General features: G+C 34.2%; 1 protein-coding gene across 1 annotated transcript in view; it reads left to right on the forward strand.

Moving 5' to 3' along the window:
- The window catches only part of MALRD1 (MAM and LDL receptor class A domain containing 1), a gene marked incomplete at its 5' end in the record, with an annotated part of 779,396 nt that extends 761,808 nt beyond the window's left edge, over nt 1-17,588 (forward strand). The window contains 2 exons of the mRNA XM_082742491.1: nt 14,114-14,189; nt 17,274-17,588. Of these exons, the coding sequence (XP_082598617.1) occupies nt 14,114-14,189; nt 17,274-17,354 (157 nt within the window). The 3' untranslated portion in view covers nt 17,355-17,588. The remainder of the gene's footprint in view (nt 1-14,113; nt 14,190-17,273) is intronic.
- Between the last annotated feature and the right edge of the window lie 281 nt (nt 17,589-17,869).

The raw sequence follows: 17,869 nt of genomic DNA on the forward strand, positions 1-17,869 counted from the left end.
CTAGCTCACTAATGAATCAAAGGACAGAATGACAACAGAATGTAAAAGACCAGCTTATATTCATCTTTATAAAAAAGAAAGGCATAAATCATAAAACTCCTGGCAATCCATTCAGGTATTTGTTGGCAAACATTTTTTAAACATCTATTTTGTGGTAGGCACTGTGCTAAGGATGAGAATATAAAAATAAATAATAACTTAGACCTTGGTGAAGGCGGCACCTAGAAAAGCAAGTAACAGCAGTTCTTCAGCAAGCACGTATTAAGCACATACAGTCACTTCCTGCACAGCAATGGAGAAACACAGGTAAAGAAGAGGCCGACTTTGCTTCAGAGGTGAGAATAATACGCTAGAGACATTGAAGAAGGATTCTGTGAGAATGTGCTGCATCAGTCAAGTCTGAAATCATGGACGGAAATCCACTAGATGAAAAGGAGGAAGAACATCACAAAGACAAAACATCTTGTGTAAAGGCACAAGGCATGACAGAGGGTGGCGTCGTTAGTGTGACTAAAACAGGTAATGTAAGAAAAAATGATGGTATGTATTTCCCTGATGCCAAGTAATGTGGAGCACCAATAAGATACCACCTCACACCAGTCAGAATGGCTAAAATTAACAAGTCAGGAAATGACAGATGCTGTCAAGGATGCAGAGAAAGGGGAACCCTCCTACACTGTTGGTGGGAATGCAAGCTGGTGCAGCCACTCCAGAAAACAGCATGGAGATTACTCAAAAAGTTGGAAATAGAGGTACCCTATGACCCAGCAATTGCACTACTGGGTATTTACCCTAAAGATACAAATGTACTCATCTGAAGGGGCATGTGCACCTGAATGTTTATAGCAACAGTGTCCACAATTGCCAAACTATGGAAAGAACCTAGATTTTCATCAACAGATGAATGGATAAGATGTGGCGTATATATATGAAATGGAATACCATGCAGCCATCAAAATAAATGAAATCTTGCCATTTGCAATGACGTAGATGGAACTAGAAGGTATTCTTAGTGAAATGGGATTAAGAGGGAGACAAACCGTAAGCGACTCTTAATCTCACAAAACAAACAGGGTTGTCGGGTGGAGGGGGTAGGGAGAGGATGGTTGGTTATGGACATTGGGGAAGGTATGTGCTATGGTGAGTGCTGTGAAGCGTGTAAACCGGGCGATTCACAGACCTGTACTCCTAGGGCTAATAACACAATATGTGTTAATAAAAATTTTTTTAAAATGATGGTAAATTTGCTAGGAATTAACAGGGAAACCTACATAGAATGTAGAAATGTAAGAAATCTACATAGAATGCTAATTTGTGTGCTTGGGTGCTTATAATTTCTAAATATGTTTTATAAGAGAGGTTGTTTTAAGACAGGTAAATGCCATTTTGGTTTTTTTTTCCATTTTTAATGTATTATAAGCTAAATTTATTGAGAGTCCAAGAGAGCTTTAGCTGTATATATAAATAAATCCAAAACAGTTTATTTTTTAAAATTTTTGGAAACTTGTGTCATAATAAAATAAGTCCACTCTTTCTATACAGATTTTCATATAGTGTTGTAAATTTTAAATTTTCTAAAAAGATTTAAAAAGCAGCAAGTTGCTAGGTGATTGCTAAGGGAAATCATGAAGACTGATAATTAACTTCAACACTGCCATCAGTTTCAATCAAACAGATTATATGTCTATAAGAATTCAATAATGAAATTAGAGAGTTTTCATATAGAGCCATTTACATGGAAAATATTTCATTCCAATTATAAAAGTACCATATGTCCTGGTAGTAAAATGTACCACGCACAGTGGAATACAAAGAAAAGTTTATCTGGCTCCAGAGCTAGCTCAGTTCTGGCCAATGGAGAGTGAGCCTCAGAGCAAAAGCAGGATTTATGAAAAAGTGCAGCCTATCCAACAACTGTTACGTAGTGCAGCAAGGTGGACCAGACTGGCTTTGAGAAGAAATGCTAAAAGAAGGCAATCAGGAAAACCTGGTGAGCATGGCAGATCTTATCTTTTAGGCAAATGACTTAACAGGGGTTGGGGCAGGATGGTATGGAGCTCAAGCTGGGGTAATGTCTCCTGAGAGTTTCTGAACTGGATAACCATTCATTTTCTCCAAGATTCTAATACACAACAACTTAACGATGATAAACTAGGAAATACAACAAAGTGCCAGAAGAGAATTTAAAATTATCTTTAATGTCACCATCCAGAGATATATATTATTACCACTTCAATGTATCTTCTAAACTTTTATCAATGTGCACACATATAAAGATATGTGCACATACTTGTATCTTGAAATTTGAGTTGTCTACCAATTTTTTTTTATTCTCTCCCTATGCTGATCTCTCAGATTTTTTACTCAAGATACCTTTACATCACCAAACATTGAGAACCCCAAAGAACTTTTTTATGTGTTCAGTTATCAAAATTTATATTTATATTTATTGAGAAGTGTTTGAGAAGTATTTTAAATTATAAGTATTAATTCATTTTAAAATAAAAAATCCATCATGTATTAAAATACATATTATAAAAACATTCATATCATATATGTATTATACATATATAATATACATATCATTTTATGAAAATGACCTTTATTAATGTAGGACTTTATAGCATCACATTTATAGGAGACAGGAAAAGAATACAGAGATAGCAAACTATCTTTAGAAGAGATAGCAAAAACTTATTGAGGAAAAGTATGTCTTGTTTCCTGCAGGTAATGAGTACTTACTCCTATTTGAAACCAGAATGCTCAGGAGAAGAGAGGTACTCAAACTGAAATAAAAATTTAGTGAGAGCCAGCACTGAATTTTTGTATCTACTATTGCATTAAAAGCACTGCAGTATATTGTTTTGATTGAAGTATATAAAGAAAATTCAACCTTACATAGATAAGTATTTTTGAAAAGGGAGATATATTTTCATAGATTTTTAGGTAATCATGCATGTTTTTTATTATACCAAAACTTGCCATTGTGGTAAAGTGTAGTTGTAATGTGGAATCTGAAACCCTATCAATGAAGTCTTTGCACTGTTACATTAAAAATTCATTAGTCTATCTGGCACTATGAATGGATCATTTACCCATTCTGTAGTGTCCTGCACTTTTCATTTAGAAAATGTTAAGTGAGTTATGTAGCTTCTCAAGTGTTGAAACATTTCATTATGCATCGTAAGAAAAAAATTTCAGACAAGTCTTTAAAATACTGGGAAGTGGTTGTGATCCTGATGGAAAATGCAAGTTTTTTAGAATTCTAACTTTTGTTTGAAAGTTCAAATTTTATCATTAGCAAGAGATGCTGTCAGGTGTTTTCTCTGATATCATTGCTCATATTCATTTTTTAGTAAAATGTCTGCCAAATGCCCTAAACTGAATAACCACAAGCTGTCAGTCATTCTTCCAAATATAATTGCCGTTGCATGAAAAAAGTAGTTAGTTTAGCATGCAACTCGGTCTTGCAGTGCTTTTCCACAAGACAATATGCCATAAAAGTGCTTTATGCATAGTTCTCAGAATACTAGAAAAACCTTGCATGAACAGTTGAAATTTAATACAATCAATTTTGATGTTTCAACAAGATCATTTTGAAATGAAATGGACTTGTCAAAAAATTTACTGCAAATACGTGCTGGTGAAGAACGTAACATATAGCTAGGTACCATTGTCTTGTTCCCTGCTAAGGCACTGACAGTTGTAATCATCAATGCAACATCAGTGCAAATCTCAACACAGTGAAAAAGTCTGTTAAAATAAAAATTCATTGATCTAGCTTGCATTTGAATGAACCTTTTACCAATGGGTCTGATGATGATGATGATGATGATAGTTTTGAATTTGTATACCTCTGAAGAGGTCTTAGGACCTCTGGCAGTCCATAGACTACACTTTGAGAAACACCGCCCTTAAGCCAATAAATATTCTTTCTAGCATTACTCGAAAGGGCTATTTAATGTCCTCTCAAGTACATGTATCATCATTTAACCATTATCCTATTATCAGATATTTAAGTTATATAATTTTTCATTATTACATATAATTTGTGATAAGCCTCTTTCTACATAAATCTTTGTTGTCCTAATTATTTCCTAAAGATTGACCCCTAGTAATTTTACCAGGTCAAAGAAGATTTTCAAAGTGCTACCAAATATGTTTCCAAAGGGAGTCCAGCTCTGCATCTGGTTCCTGTTGGGCAGTTGTGAATGTGCTAACACTACACTCAGATGAGGAGAAGCCAAGCTGAGACTATGCTCACATTGGCAACATGGAGGGGTCTCCGTAAGGTTAAGCTACAGGAACCTGGCTCAGCTTTATTCACACTAATTGCATCCATATTCCTGGGCATGTTCCTTTTTATGCTCTCTGCCACAGCAAGATCGCATTAAACAGGGACAGGTTTTGTACCAGTGATATTTATTTCCTGCCCAAAAAGAGTAGGAGAAAAATATGGCAGTTGCTGTGTCATGTAAATGAGTTTAGCAAAATTCAGTGTCCCAGTTGTTTGGTTTTGTGACCCCAGATGATTAATCCTCTCCTCTCCTTTTTGTGGCATTTCTGGTTATATGTTTGCAAACCCAATCCTTTCTGAACTTTTTCACCCAAACATTTGGTTCAGCTTGTTCCTTAAGGACTTGGAAATGAAAACTTGAGTCATGGACATGCCCCCCCTAATTTATCTCTGCTTTATTAAAATTGGCTTTTTGTTTTCTCCTTCCCAGATTTACTTCTAAAACAAAACAAAACAAAACTCCGTATCTTGCTAGAAATAGAGACTCTTATATAGCTGAATATGACCTGAGTTTTTCTTTTAGCAGTATTATATAGATTTATACAGTGTTTAATATATTTATATATATTTTATATATGTGTATGTTTATACACACACACAAAATACTATATAATACTGCTAAAATATATAAAACATATATATAAAACATTTATATATATATGTATATATAAAAAATACATACCAGATTATATAGTATTCTACAGTACACATTCAATGATAAAAGGTGATTTGATAGACTCAATTTATTCTTACAATGCCTCATGATGTTATGTGATTTTATTCTACCTATAGCTTGTTATAACAGATTTAATGTTTGCTCTGTAATTACCTACTACAAATTGTAATCTTTTTATTAGTTGTAATCTGTTGGATTTTTTTATAATAAATATAAACATATGAAAATGCTCCCCAAATCAGATTCTCTGAGGCACTGTTGTGCTTCAAGGGTTCCATAAAATTCGTCCCCCTCCTTGCTACCACATTCTCTGAGACAGATTTTATTGAGGCACACTTTATCACTGATATTTTGAACTGCCCTGGGGACTTGTTGCTCTTTCGGCCTACATTGCACTGAGCTGTAGTGCAGTTAGCTATGTAACTGATTGCCCTGCTTACATTTAAATTTAAGAATCTTAAAGTCAAAACATTTAGTAAATATATAGACTCTCAATTCATGAACTGTCCCATTTCACTACCTCTGGTTCTTTTTTCCAGTCCTCACAATTCCTTTCTTGAACTTCCTACCTACTTCTTATTTAATTTATATTCTTCTATTGTACTTATCTTTGCAAGCTGAAAGACACGAAAAGAACAAAATAAGGTCTAAATTTTATAATTTGTAATAATTCTCCTTTAAAAAGTTTTATTCAAACAGGCTAAAATCTGGACTGGAAATGAACAGAGACCAGGTATAAAATAAAACTTGTTTAACGCTTAGAGAAAGGAAAAAAAAAGATAATATATGTGAATCATTGAGCACTGACAATTTCATAGGAAACAGTGCATCGGGCACCTGGGGCGGGGCTCAGTCATTTAAGCATCTTCCTTCCTCTAGAGTTATGATCCCCAGGTCCTGGATAGAGTTCTGCATCAGGCTACCTCCTCAGCAGGGAATCTGCTTCTCCCTTTCCCCCTCCCCATGGTCATCCTGGCTTGCTTGCTCTCTCTCCAAAACAGATTAAAAAAAAAAAAAAAAGCAAAAACACATTTAAAAAAAACACTAAAAAAAAAGTGCATCAATCTAAAATCAGGAAGCAAAAACAAACAAACAAAAATTCATTAATGTTTGATGGGACAGAGAAAAAAATTAGTATTACCCTGGTCAAGAAACAATCATTTCTTAAAAGAAAAAATTTCTTCTTGGGGAGCCTGGATGACTGAGCCGGTTAAGCGTCTACCAAGAGCTCAGGTCATGATCCTGGGGTCCTGGGATCAAGTCCCACAATGGGCTCCTTGCTCTGTGGAGAGCCTTTTTCTCCCTCTGCCTACTGCTTCCCCTGCTCATCCTCTCTCTCTCACTCTTGCTCTCTCAAATATATAAAATCTTAAAAAAATTGACAAAAATATGTTTAATTAACATTAAATACAGGTGAATAAAAGTAGAAACCCAGGAATACTTTATTTCTATTAAGATTTTATAAAAAGATCAGCACACTCAAAGATTGAGGCATACTAACAAAGTCTTAAGACTAAGAACATTTGGAAAAAACAAACTGAAGAGTTTTAAATGACAGAGGTAGAAACTGGGAGAGTGGAATTGAGATTTACTTCTCTGGGACACCCCCGATTCATCATTGATCAGGCTAAGCAAAATTTAACGTAATGGACATGACTCCCAGAATAAATGAATTCTGTCTCCACCACTGAAATAACTGTATTTTATAATTTAGATGTATTCTTTAAAAAAAAAAGTCACATGTACTTTTATGGTTAGAAAATATTTTTCCCTAATAGTAACAAACCAAATACTTTGTAGCCTGAAAATTCATTTCAAGATTCTTATATTTATACATGGATGTTTCATACCTCTCATTTTTCAGAGATACATGAGATATTAGGAACTCAGACCTTTACTTTTCAAATACTGTAAAATGTTATTTGTACTTTTTTTTTTTTTTTTTTTTTTTTTGCCAATCATATGACTTTTTCAGTTTCTAGGTAATAGAGAGAGATAGAAGGGCCACACTCATTCGTTTCCTCTAGTCTTCCTGGAAGCCCCAAGCTATTCATCTGAGCTGGCAGTTAATCCACTGGAAAAAAAAAAATGGAAAGAGAGCAGAAAAGTAGGCTCCTGGCCCACTTAAAGTCTTGTGATAAGTGGAACAGAAAGCTAAATACAAATGTGGCTCCATGATAGTAAATAGTAAAAATGATTATCTTATCTCTGTGGGAACTTATGAAGTATATTGGTAGAAGTGGATATGAGGGAACAGGACAGAAAGCAGATTAGTGGATTTTGTTCCACCATAAATGCTTCAGACCATATACATTAAATTATTCTTTCCATAAGTAGTCAGTTGATTCCTACTACATTAGGTACTGTGATAGAAGAATAACTAGATTTGGTCTTTCTCCTCCAGAAGACTCGTGGTCTAGTATGGGAATAGTCTCAGTTGCCCTGTCTGTAAAATAGACATGAACAAAATTATTGCAAAGGTCCTTGTGAGCTCTAAATTTGTAAGTTGATATTAAAAAATAAAAAAGTACTGCAGTGATTGTTATTACTAATTTGATACTTCCTTATTATTTTTCTTTATCCCAATATCCCTTCATTGAACCCAGGCTTTGTGGTCAGGAGAAAGAACTAAAAAGTTTAAAAAAAAAGAATGTTGACAGAAGGAGGAAAGAATAAGAAAAGAAGGTAAATAATAAGAAAAGAAGGTAAATAGTTGCATTCAACTATTACCAGGCATCTACCTGTGGTAGGCATTGTATATACATATAATTTCATCCAAGAGACAGAAGTCCATTAGCTGCCACCCTCCAAAAGTTCTAGAGGCAGGAACCATATACTAATCAACTCTGTAAGTCCAAGACCTAACACAATGGTTTAGCACATAGTTTGTATCCTAGAATTATTGGATATATTTAAATAATTATACAAGATGATAGAGTCTACACTGAGACTCTACACTCAGCAATATTCTATCATTCTGCCATTTTAAGAAATGAGTCATCGCTTTGTAAAGCATCATTTTTCCTTCATGCAAGTAACTTGGAACAATAATTTCTTGAAGTTTAGACTATCCTTCAACATTTAGAAGCAATATATACAGATTTCATTAGTGGAAGCATGAGAAAAGATTCACACATACACAAACACACACACATGAACAGCAATATTTTTTGGTAAATTATCATGTTCATCCCTTCAAATCACCTTGGTAACGGCATTATGATTACCTCAGTTTCAGAGATGACAGTTCTCCATACTTTTTAGCATACAGCTTTTTACAATAGAATTTTATAATACAGTCCACCCAGAATCATCACACATTGCCCTCTCAAATGGTATTTCCTTTTTTATAATTTGCACTAAAATTTTTAGCTCATTTTTCTCTGAGCGTTTTCTAAGCCCATTTTTAAATATGAGAAAAAATTGAGACAGCTTGTTCCCCGAGACGGTAGTGGGCATGAAGGCATTTGGTAGATTAGACTAAGAAGCCTGACTAGTTAGTTGCTCAGACATACAAAATTGACATACTGTAACTTAGAGAAAAACATGCCTGTTGTTAACAAAAAGAAATTAAACAACCCACTGATAACCAAAAACAGCAATTAATTTGGTAAATAAAATTAAAGGACATGCCCAACAAAACAAATTATTAAAGTGGATTATAGTTACTAATTAATAAGCTAATGATTTATGTAAACAGATGTTTGTTTTGGAGTATAGATTTTTCAACAGAACAACTTATCATTCCTTGTGTAACCTTCCTGATAGCCATTCTTCAACATTCAGAGTGATACTCTTGTTCACTGTCACCTTTTCTTTCACCCTAAATAAAGATTTATTCACTCATCTAAAGATGGTCACATTGACAATCAGAATCTATCCTAAAACTATCCAAACACTGACATAAAATTTTCATCATACACTGTCATTACAATTCAGGGTTTTGTTAATGTTTTGTTTGTTTTAAAAGATTAGAGAAAGAGAGAGCAAGCACACATAATGGTAAGAGGCAGAGGGAGAGAGAACCCCAAGCAGACTCTACACTGAGCATGGAGCCTGACTCGGGGCTTGATCCCAGGACCCTGAGATCATGACCTGAGCCAAAACCAAGAGTTGGATTCTTAACGTACTGTGCCACTCAGGCACCCCATAATTTAGTTTTATATTACTAAAGGTTTTAGCACCAAGAAGCTAGGGATAAATGTGTTAATCAATAAGAAACCTTAACCAGAGCACTTAGGCAAAATAAACAAACATTGGAGTGCATGTATCTTTACCAATTAGGGTTTTTGTTTTCTTTGGGTAAACACCCAGTGGTGCAATTATTGGATCATACAGTAATTCTGTTTTTTCAGTGGCTATACCAATCTTCATTCCCTTCAACAGTGCACAAAGGTTCCTTTTCCTCTACATCCTCGCCAATACTTGCTAATTCTTGTATTTTTTATTTTAGCCATTTTGAGGTAATACTTCATTGTGGTTTTAATTTGCATTTCACTGATCATGTGATACAGACCTGAAACCAATAAATCCTAGAAGAAAATAAAGGCAGTAATTTCTTTAACATCAGCCATAGAAACTTTTCTTTTCTAGATAGGTCTTCTCTGGCAAGGGAAACAAAAACAAAATTAAGCTTACTGGCACTACACCAAAATAAAAAGCTTTTGCAGACTGAAGGAAAGCATCAGCAAAACAAAAAAGCACGTACTAAATGGGAGAAAATATTTACAAATGATATAATCTGACAAGGGGTTCATATCCAAAATATAAAAAGTTTATACAACTCAGTGGCAAAAAATCCAATTAAAAAATGGGCAGAGGACATGAATAGATATTTTTTCAAAGAAGACATACAGATGACCAACATACATATGAAAAGATAACAATGCATTCTTTAATGAAACCGAAAGCCCAAGAAACAAAACAAAAAGAAAACTGGACTTCATCAAAAATTTTCATGTATCAAAGGATACTTTAAAAATCCTAAAAGGACAACCTACAGAATAAAAAAAAATATTTGAAATCATACATCTGATTAGAGTTTAATATCCAGAGTCTATAAAAAAAACTCCTGCAACTCAATAACAAAGAACAACCACAAAATTAAAAGCAGCAGACTTTTATAAACATTTCTTCAATAAAGATATACAAACTGCAGATTAGCATCTGAAAAGATATATAATTGAATGGGAACTCAGATACTCACATGTCAACATTCATAACATCATCTGCAATAGACCAAAAGGTGAAACAACTCAAGTGTCTATTATCAGATGAATGAGTAACCAAAGTGTAACATAGACACAGAATGGAATACTACTCAGCCTTAAAAATTACTGAAGTCTTTATACATGCTACAATATGGGTGGACCTTGAAAACACTATAGTAAGTGAAATAAGCTAGACACAAAAAGATAAACATTGTACAATTCTACTTACTAAAGTATCTAGAGTAGGCAAATTCATAGAGACAGAAGGTAAATCAGAGGTTACCTAGGGCTAGAGAAAGAAGAACATGGGAAACTATGGTTTAGTGGCTATGGAGTTTCTGTTTCTGGTGATGAAAACATTCTGTGAATAGAGGTGATGGTTCGTAACACTGTGAAAATAATGAAAGCCACAGAACTATACACTGAAAAGTGGTTAAAATGTCAAATTTTATGTTACCTATACAGTCACAAGTTTTAAAAATAATTAATAAAATTAATGTTACTAAACACTGAATCATATTTTAATGAATAAATTTGTATGATGTGTGATAATTGAATAAAGCTGTTAAAATACACATATTTATCTCAAAGTCATGTTTACTAGATGTAACAAAAATGAGTTTTTGTTTTATTCTTTTTCTTCATTGCCCATATATGGTAATTGCAGATACATATTATAAACACTTACATGTTTTTAATCTATACTAAAACAATTGTTGGTTAATATGCCATGAATTGAATTCCTTTAGAGTTATACATATGCTCACTAAATTTAAATTGGAAATTCCCATTGGAATTATCCTAATTCAGTAATGACATCTCTCTTTCAGCCTATTCAAAATGCCACCCTATATAGCTACTGTGCATACTGGACACAGCGGGAGCTTAATAATAATTTAAGTGAACGCATGATTAAGTTATGGATGGAAAACGCATGTAATCCATGCTGCTTTTTTCTCTCTACTCCAAACTTCTAAGTCAATTCCCTGCTGATCCCTGAAAGTGGTGAGACTCTTTGAAATCTCAACTCTTTTAGAGCTATATGCCTACTGACAGATAGTGTTAAGTGAAATGTAGCATTTTTTAGCCTAATATAGGCTTATAATTATACATTACAGTGTTAGAACTAGCAGAAAATTTCACAGATGTTTTGTTTTCCTTACAGAAGGATCTACCATTTTTTTATACGAATGCACTTTATTGTTTTAAACAGAACAAAAGAAGAGGCAGAAAATATTTGCATATAACAAATCCTAGCTTATAAATGTAGTTTTTTGTGATCTACCATTTTAAGTAAAACAGTTTATGTCTGAATATAAAACATATATAACTGATGCATATGGAAAATTATATCATAGTACTTGAAAGAGTAAATGTACAGAGTTGACACTAGAAATTTACTTAATGTAAGTATCTATTGATGATAGGTGATATTTTATACTATGAACAGGAACTACATTAAAAATTAAGCCTAACAATTCATATTTGGGGATGTATCTTTGATAGGAAAATCAGTAGTAGTTTGTGACTGCTAATAAACATAATTTAAGGAAGGACAAATTTACCACTGCTCACATTCTGCTACTCATACCATGACCCTTTCCTCTTTTACTACAACTTCACATTCTTACCTTAAGTGCAACCCTTCCTTCTTTGTGATCACCGGATCCCCAAAGTCTACCACCTATAGGTCTTTTTTTTTTTTTTTTTCATTCTAATAGAAAATTATTTAAGACTTAAAATCCTCTCAGGGGGGAAAAAAGTAGCTCCAATACCTGAATTTAACAGAACTGGAAAACTGATCAATTTACCTGACTTCTGCCTGCCAATCTTGGTCTAAGTCATTTGGGATTCTAGCTCCACAGCCAAAAGTAATTGTCTCACATCAAGATCTTTTTGTATTCCTTGCACCTCACTTCTATCCGATTGACTGCCAAGCCTGTCCCTTCGGTTCCTGGTTGCCTGCCTGGCCTTTGGACCATCTGTCTCTAGGCCTATGGTTTAGATTTCCTCTTGCTTCCTGATTTCATGCCTGATTTCAGCTGAGATTAATTTTTCTTTTTAAAATGTTTTTAAAAAGATTTTATTTATTTATTTGGCAGAGAGAGAGATCACAAGTAGGCAGAGAGACAGGCAGAGAGAGAGGGGGAAGCACACTCCCTGCTGAGCAGAAAGCCTGATGTGGGGCTCGATCCCAGGACCCTGAGATCATGACCTGAGCAGAAGGCAGAGGCTTAACCCACTGAGCCACCTAGGCACCCTGAGATTAATTTTTCTGAGTAGTGTCTGCATTCATCTCATCTTTAACTAGTTCCTAGATTCCATTTTGTTTTGTTACCCCCTACCTTGATGTTCAGTCTCACCCGTGCCAGCTTTTGTTTTAGCATTGTGACATACTTAAATTTCCATTCAACTCCCTATCTAGTCTCAATTCTAAAAGCAACACTACCTAGGCCTGCACCTAACTATCATTTACTGAGCTTACCACTCTGAGAAGTTTACATTGACTACTAGTCCTGGAGGAAGAAAAGGCAAAGAATAAAATACCATTTATTAAACCTAACTGTAGCAAATCCCAAGTACTCACTTACTGTATTTAAGGAATTAACAGATATTTGTTGCATCATTTAAGAGCATATCTATGATTTTTTCCCAAGAATAACCCACAAATATAACATATATATATATATATATATATATATATATATATATACACATACATATATACATCCCCTATGGATTGATACCCAAAATGTAGACTCACTGAGGGTCAGCTGGTTAAGCTATTGAATATTTAAGCCAATTGTACAGAAATAGTGGAGATTAGGAAGCTTTGAAGACTGAATCAACAGAAAGGACACATTGCCAGCCAAACACAATTACCCAGATTAGGCTGCTGGCCTATGTGTTTTGGTAGATGAGAATAAGAAGTCATGAACTGAATATTTCTTTTTAAAAAAACAAGTTAGTTTCCTCTTTACTGTCTTTTCCCTTAGGGTTTAAGGGTATATGATTGACAGACTTATTGTCATTATACCCTGATTAGGCAAAAATACTCAAGTGTTACTATATTTTTCCTCCTAGCTGTCCTCAAGACACTGCAATCATCCTACAATTGGTCTTCCATTCTCCATTATTCTTGTGTGTGTGCATATATGGGATCATTCTGTATATCTTTAATGGGGTGTATTTAGTTATCTGGTTATATTTTTTGTTCCCCTAGTGGGCATTTTTTATTCTCAACAGTTGTGACCAAGTATTCCAAGACTTGTTATCTTCTAATAAGTCTGTGGACTCTTTAAGTAATTAAGTAAACCACAAAAAGAAAATGATCATTTAGGAGTTCAGTTGATCAGAGTATATTAACAGATCTAGACCAACATGTGAGATTATCAAGGACACATCTCTTTATGATTCATTTAAAGGAAACACTAACATTAAGAACTCTTCAAAAAACTCATATTTAAATTTGCTATCTAAAATGTTAAAGAATGACTCATTGCTATAGATTTTTATGACAAACACTGTCACTAAAAATAGTCCTCAGGATTTGGTGGTTTGGCACTTCTGAAGTCTAAGGTAGCCTTTCCGTATAGCTGGTTCTTTATAATGTTGTATCCTTTGTATTACCTGAGTAATACTTTAAGAAATCAATTTTAAGACCAATTTATGACACTTTTTATCTCCCTGTGTTTATTTTTATTTAAATATTCAGAGGTCAAATAACATTTACTTTCAAGAATGTAGTTGCCTTAGTGTCCTGCAAAGAAAAAAAAATAATAATAACCTTACTTATGGTAATACATTCATAAAAATAAATAGGTTGGCTAGAATGTATCTCTCAAAGATGTCTACCAGGTAATAACCTGGAAATGTACTGTACTACATTCCAATAATTATTCTTTTTTTTATGGTCCTGTGTGCTTTAAGGAAAACTAAAGGAAGTGGTAACTGTGCATTTGTTAATCCGGTTTATGGGAACTGGAGTAACCCAGAGAAAACAGAGGTAAGTGGTAATGGTGAACTGTATTGTAATGGTGAACTGTATTGTTTCAGAAGCAAAAATATATACACACATACACAAACTCACACATGTGCGTGCGCACACACACACACCCCCAACACACAGTGTTATTTGGACATGTCTCCATATCATGGCTAAGAGGAATATTTTGATGGAATTATTTTATTGGGGATTGAAAGGGTTTTAATCTCTCTGGATGTGTAATGAGAATTTTCCATTCCAGGACAGATTCAAACTGTTTGTAAAGTCAGTTCAATGTTAAGTGGCATTGTGGTCACTGTTCATACTCAACAAGACCTGACAAATCTGGAAAATATCAGTTTGACCCAGAGTATTACTCAGCTACCCATAGTAACTCTTTATTGAGTATTCTTTGTATTCTATTCCCCAAGACAAAAGGGAGGACAGCATTCTGTTCTGTGCTTTAAATTTAGGTGTGAGCAGTAAAGGGCTATTACCGGCTAATTTAGAAGACTAAAGGAGAAATTAAAGTGTATTACATCTTCTTGGGACTTTTTAGGGCTATTTCTTATCAGTGCACTAAGTAGACTAGAGAGAAAATGAAGTAAAATCTTTCTCATCTCTTTAAGTAGATAATATGAGCATTCACTTAGGTATAAAATAGGATTAGCCATGACGCATCACTTCTTATCTGGGAAAACCTCCTTACATCTGATTTTAGCAATATTTTATCAGATTCATTCTTGTCAAGGTGAGCATATAGAAAGCTAAAGTGTTCCTTTCCCCCCTATTATTTTTAAATGAAAATAGGCCACAAAGAATTGTTACCATTATTTAAATGAGTAACAACGTGCCAGATTAGATGACTTCTAAGTAGTTTTGGAGCCTTGGTTAATATGGTTGAAGGCTGACACAACACTTGACTTCTTAATTTGTGTTTTATTCAATAATGATGTTGCACATACTTTCAGTATTATTTTGTTAGGAATGAAAACAAGAAAGTATTTCCCAGCGCACAAAGAGAATTAATTTGGATGATCTGTCAAGTCAGTCAAGACACAGAGTAAAACTTAAAATGGAGGCCCCCATCTTTCTCCCTCCCCACTTCAAATGGATAATAAATAAATAAATGGATATTTAAGAAGCCCAAAGTATCTTTCTGGCAAAGTAGGCAGGGGTAGTACAAACCCACTTTCATTTTAGGAAAGGAAAGAAAATTTATTCTTTTTTTTTTTTTTTTTTTGATCTTTAACATTTAGTATCTGAAAGATACAAGTGACATAAGTGTTTTAAATTTGGCATTTTTATATTAATATCTTAAAATTGTAATAGTTAAAAAGCTTCTAGGAAGGTCCTGTGCATCTTTTACTTTCTACTGAGAAATGGCTGCTCTGGCACACGAGTGGGGGTTCATATCAAACACCCACTTTTCAAGGTGCTTTCAAGACTATGCTATGTATGCACATGGCAGTGCAACTGATGACTCTAAAGAAACTTGGAAGCAATTTCCTTTTTTCTATCCAAATAAAAAAAAATTTCCTCTTTCACATTTTTTCCCCTTTCATCAAGAATGGCTAGAGAAGAAATTCTGTCACAGTTGTTGAACTTTGTTGCTGCTTTGATTTCTATTGTTTCAGAAACAAAGACATTGTATTAAACTAAGTGTACCTTCCCTGACTTTGTAACAGAGAAATAGATTTCTCCAAAATACTTTTCCAGAACCTCTTAGAGAAAATTCTCAAATTCTGATACAGAAATTGTAAGAACAGTATAACAAACTACCATATACCCATCTCCCAACTTCAGTCATTTCAACCCATTATCATTCTTATTTCACCTCTACTACCACTCATTCCCACTACACACCAGAATGGTAGTGTTTGGTTCATTTTTTTTTTTTTAAGATTTTATTTATTTTGACAGAGAGAGAGAGATCACAATTAGGCAGAGAGGCAGGCAGGGCAGGGGGAGCAGGCTCCCCACTGAGCAGATAGCCTGACATGGGGCTCGATCCCAGGACCCTGAGACCATGATCTGAGCTGAAGGCAGAGGCCTAACCCACTGAGCCACCCAGGCATCCCCCCAGGCGCGTTTAGAGCTTTTTAGGTTCATAGCAAAACTGAGCAGAGGACACACAGAATTCTCATATATATCCCCCCCATACACACACAAACACATGGTCAACATCCTACAGCAGAATGGTACATGTGTTAAACTGACAAATCTGTATCTGCCCACCATCCAGAGTCTATAGTCTACATTAGGGTTCACTCTTGGTTTTAACTAGGGTATTTTTAAACAAATCCCACATATCATTAGGTTTCACCTGTAAAATTTACGCTGTAATATTAAGGGATAAAGACTTTAAAAAATATAACCACAGTATCATACCTAAACATTTAGTAACTCCTTGATGCCATTAAATATTCAATCAGTGTTCAACCTATCCCCACTGTCTTGTAAATAAATAGGGGGGGTTATATTTGTTGTTGTTTCTATATTTTTAAAATTAGGATGAATATAAGGTATATCATCCAAACTGACAGACATGTCTCCTAAGACTCTCTTAATCTCTGGGCTCCATTTTCTCTCTCATGTTTTCCTTGCATGTTCTTTGTTGAAGAAATCAGTGTTTGTCCTATTAGAACTTACCAATTTTTAGGTTTTCTCATATACTCTATAAAATATAACTCTCTCAACTAAAAGTCAGGTTTGTTGGTTTTGTATTTTTTTTTGTTTTGTTTAACTCAATTATGATCAATACAGCAGACTTAGAGAAACCAGGACCACAGAAAAGAGGTAGTCAAGATCCTACCACTGCATGTCCCCCTCCCACCAGAGGTAAAGATCAGGCAGTGACTCTCATGCCCCCAAGGGCCTAGGACACATACCAACTGTACACCTGTCAACAGTGTAGGCAGTGTGGGTTGTAGGTAATGGGGGGAGAGTCAGGAATGCTCTAGTTATTACTTCAGCGGAAATCCATTAAAAACTCATTGTATTCTGTATGATCTGGAAAGAAGTCTGTTACTTTAATGCCTAAAATCCTAACCTTTTCAATGTGTGTGTTTTTTGTTTGTTTGTTTGTTTGTTTTTGTTTTTTAGAGTTCTGTATACTCCTTCTCAAATCCATTATATGGTACAACATCAGGATGCCTGGAGACCATATCTAATCATCTGAAATAGTACCATCCAAATCCAGTATGATTTAGGGTATGTGGTTTATAGAAAATCCTACTCTGAAACCTGATAGAAACTCATCTTATACAATAGTAAAAATAGAAGGGGTTCAGAATACTAGTGCAATTATAACATTTACAAATAAATTTTCTTACTGAATATATTAGATTTTTCATGGAATCTGAATCAGAACTTATATTCTTTGTATATCTGAATATTTTAATAAAATGTTCTACTTGAGTTTCCTGTTTTCCTTTGATTTTATCATGGTCATATTTTAAAATTACAAATCAAACTGTTTTGTATCCTGAATATAAGTGTTAAAATGCTTACTTAAATGAGATAGAGCTTAGAAACAAAAATAAGTGAATAAATTAATATACAAATTAGCAGGAATGGACAAATTACACCAGTCCTAATCCACATAATTAAAGTAAAAGTTATTTCTGCATCTTGAAAAAAAAAAGTGAAATCATCATCCTAATCATGCCTTTATTCAAATAATTATTTAACACATATCT

Source organism: Mustela nivalis, assembly GCF_964662115.1.
Source record: "Mustela nivalis genome assembly, chromosome: 7".
In the NCBI taxonomy this organism is placed as follows: domain Eukaryota; kingdom Metazoa; phylum Chordata; class Mammalia; order Carnivora; family Mustelidae; genus Mustela; species Mustela nivalis.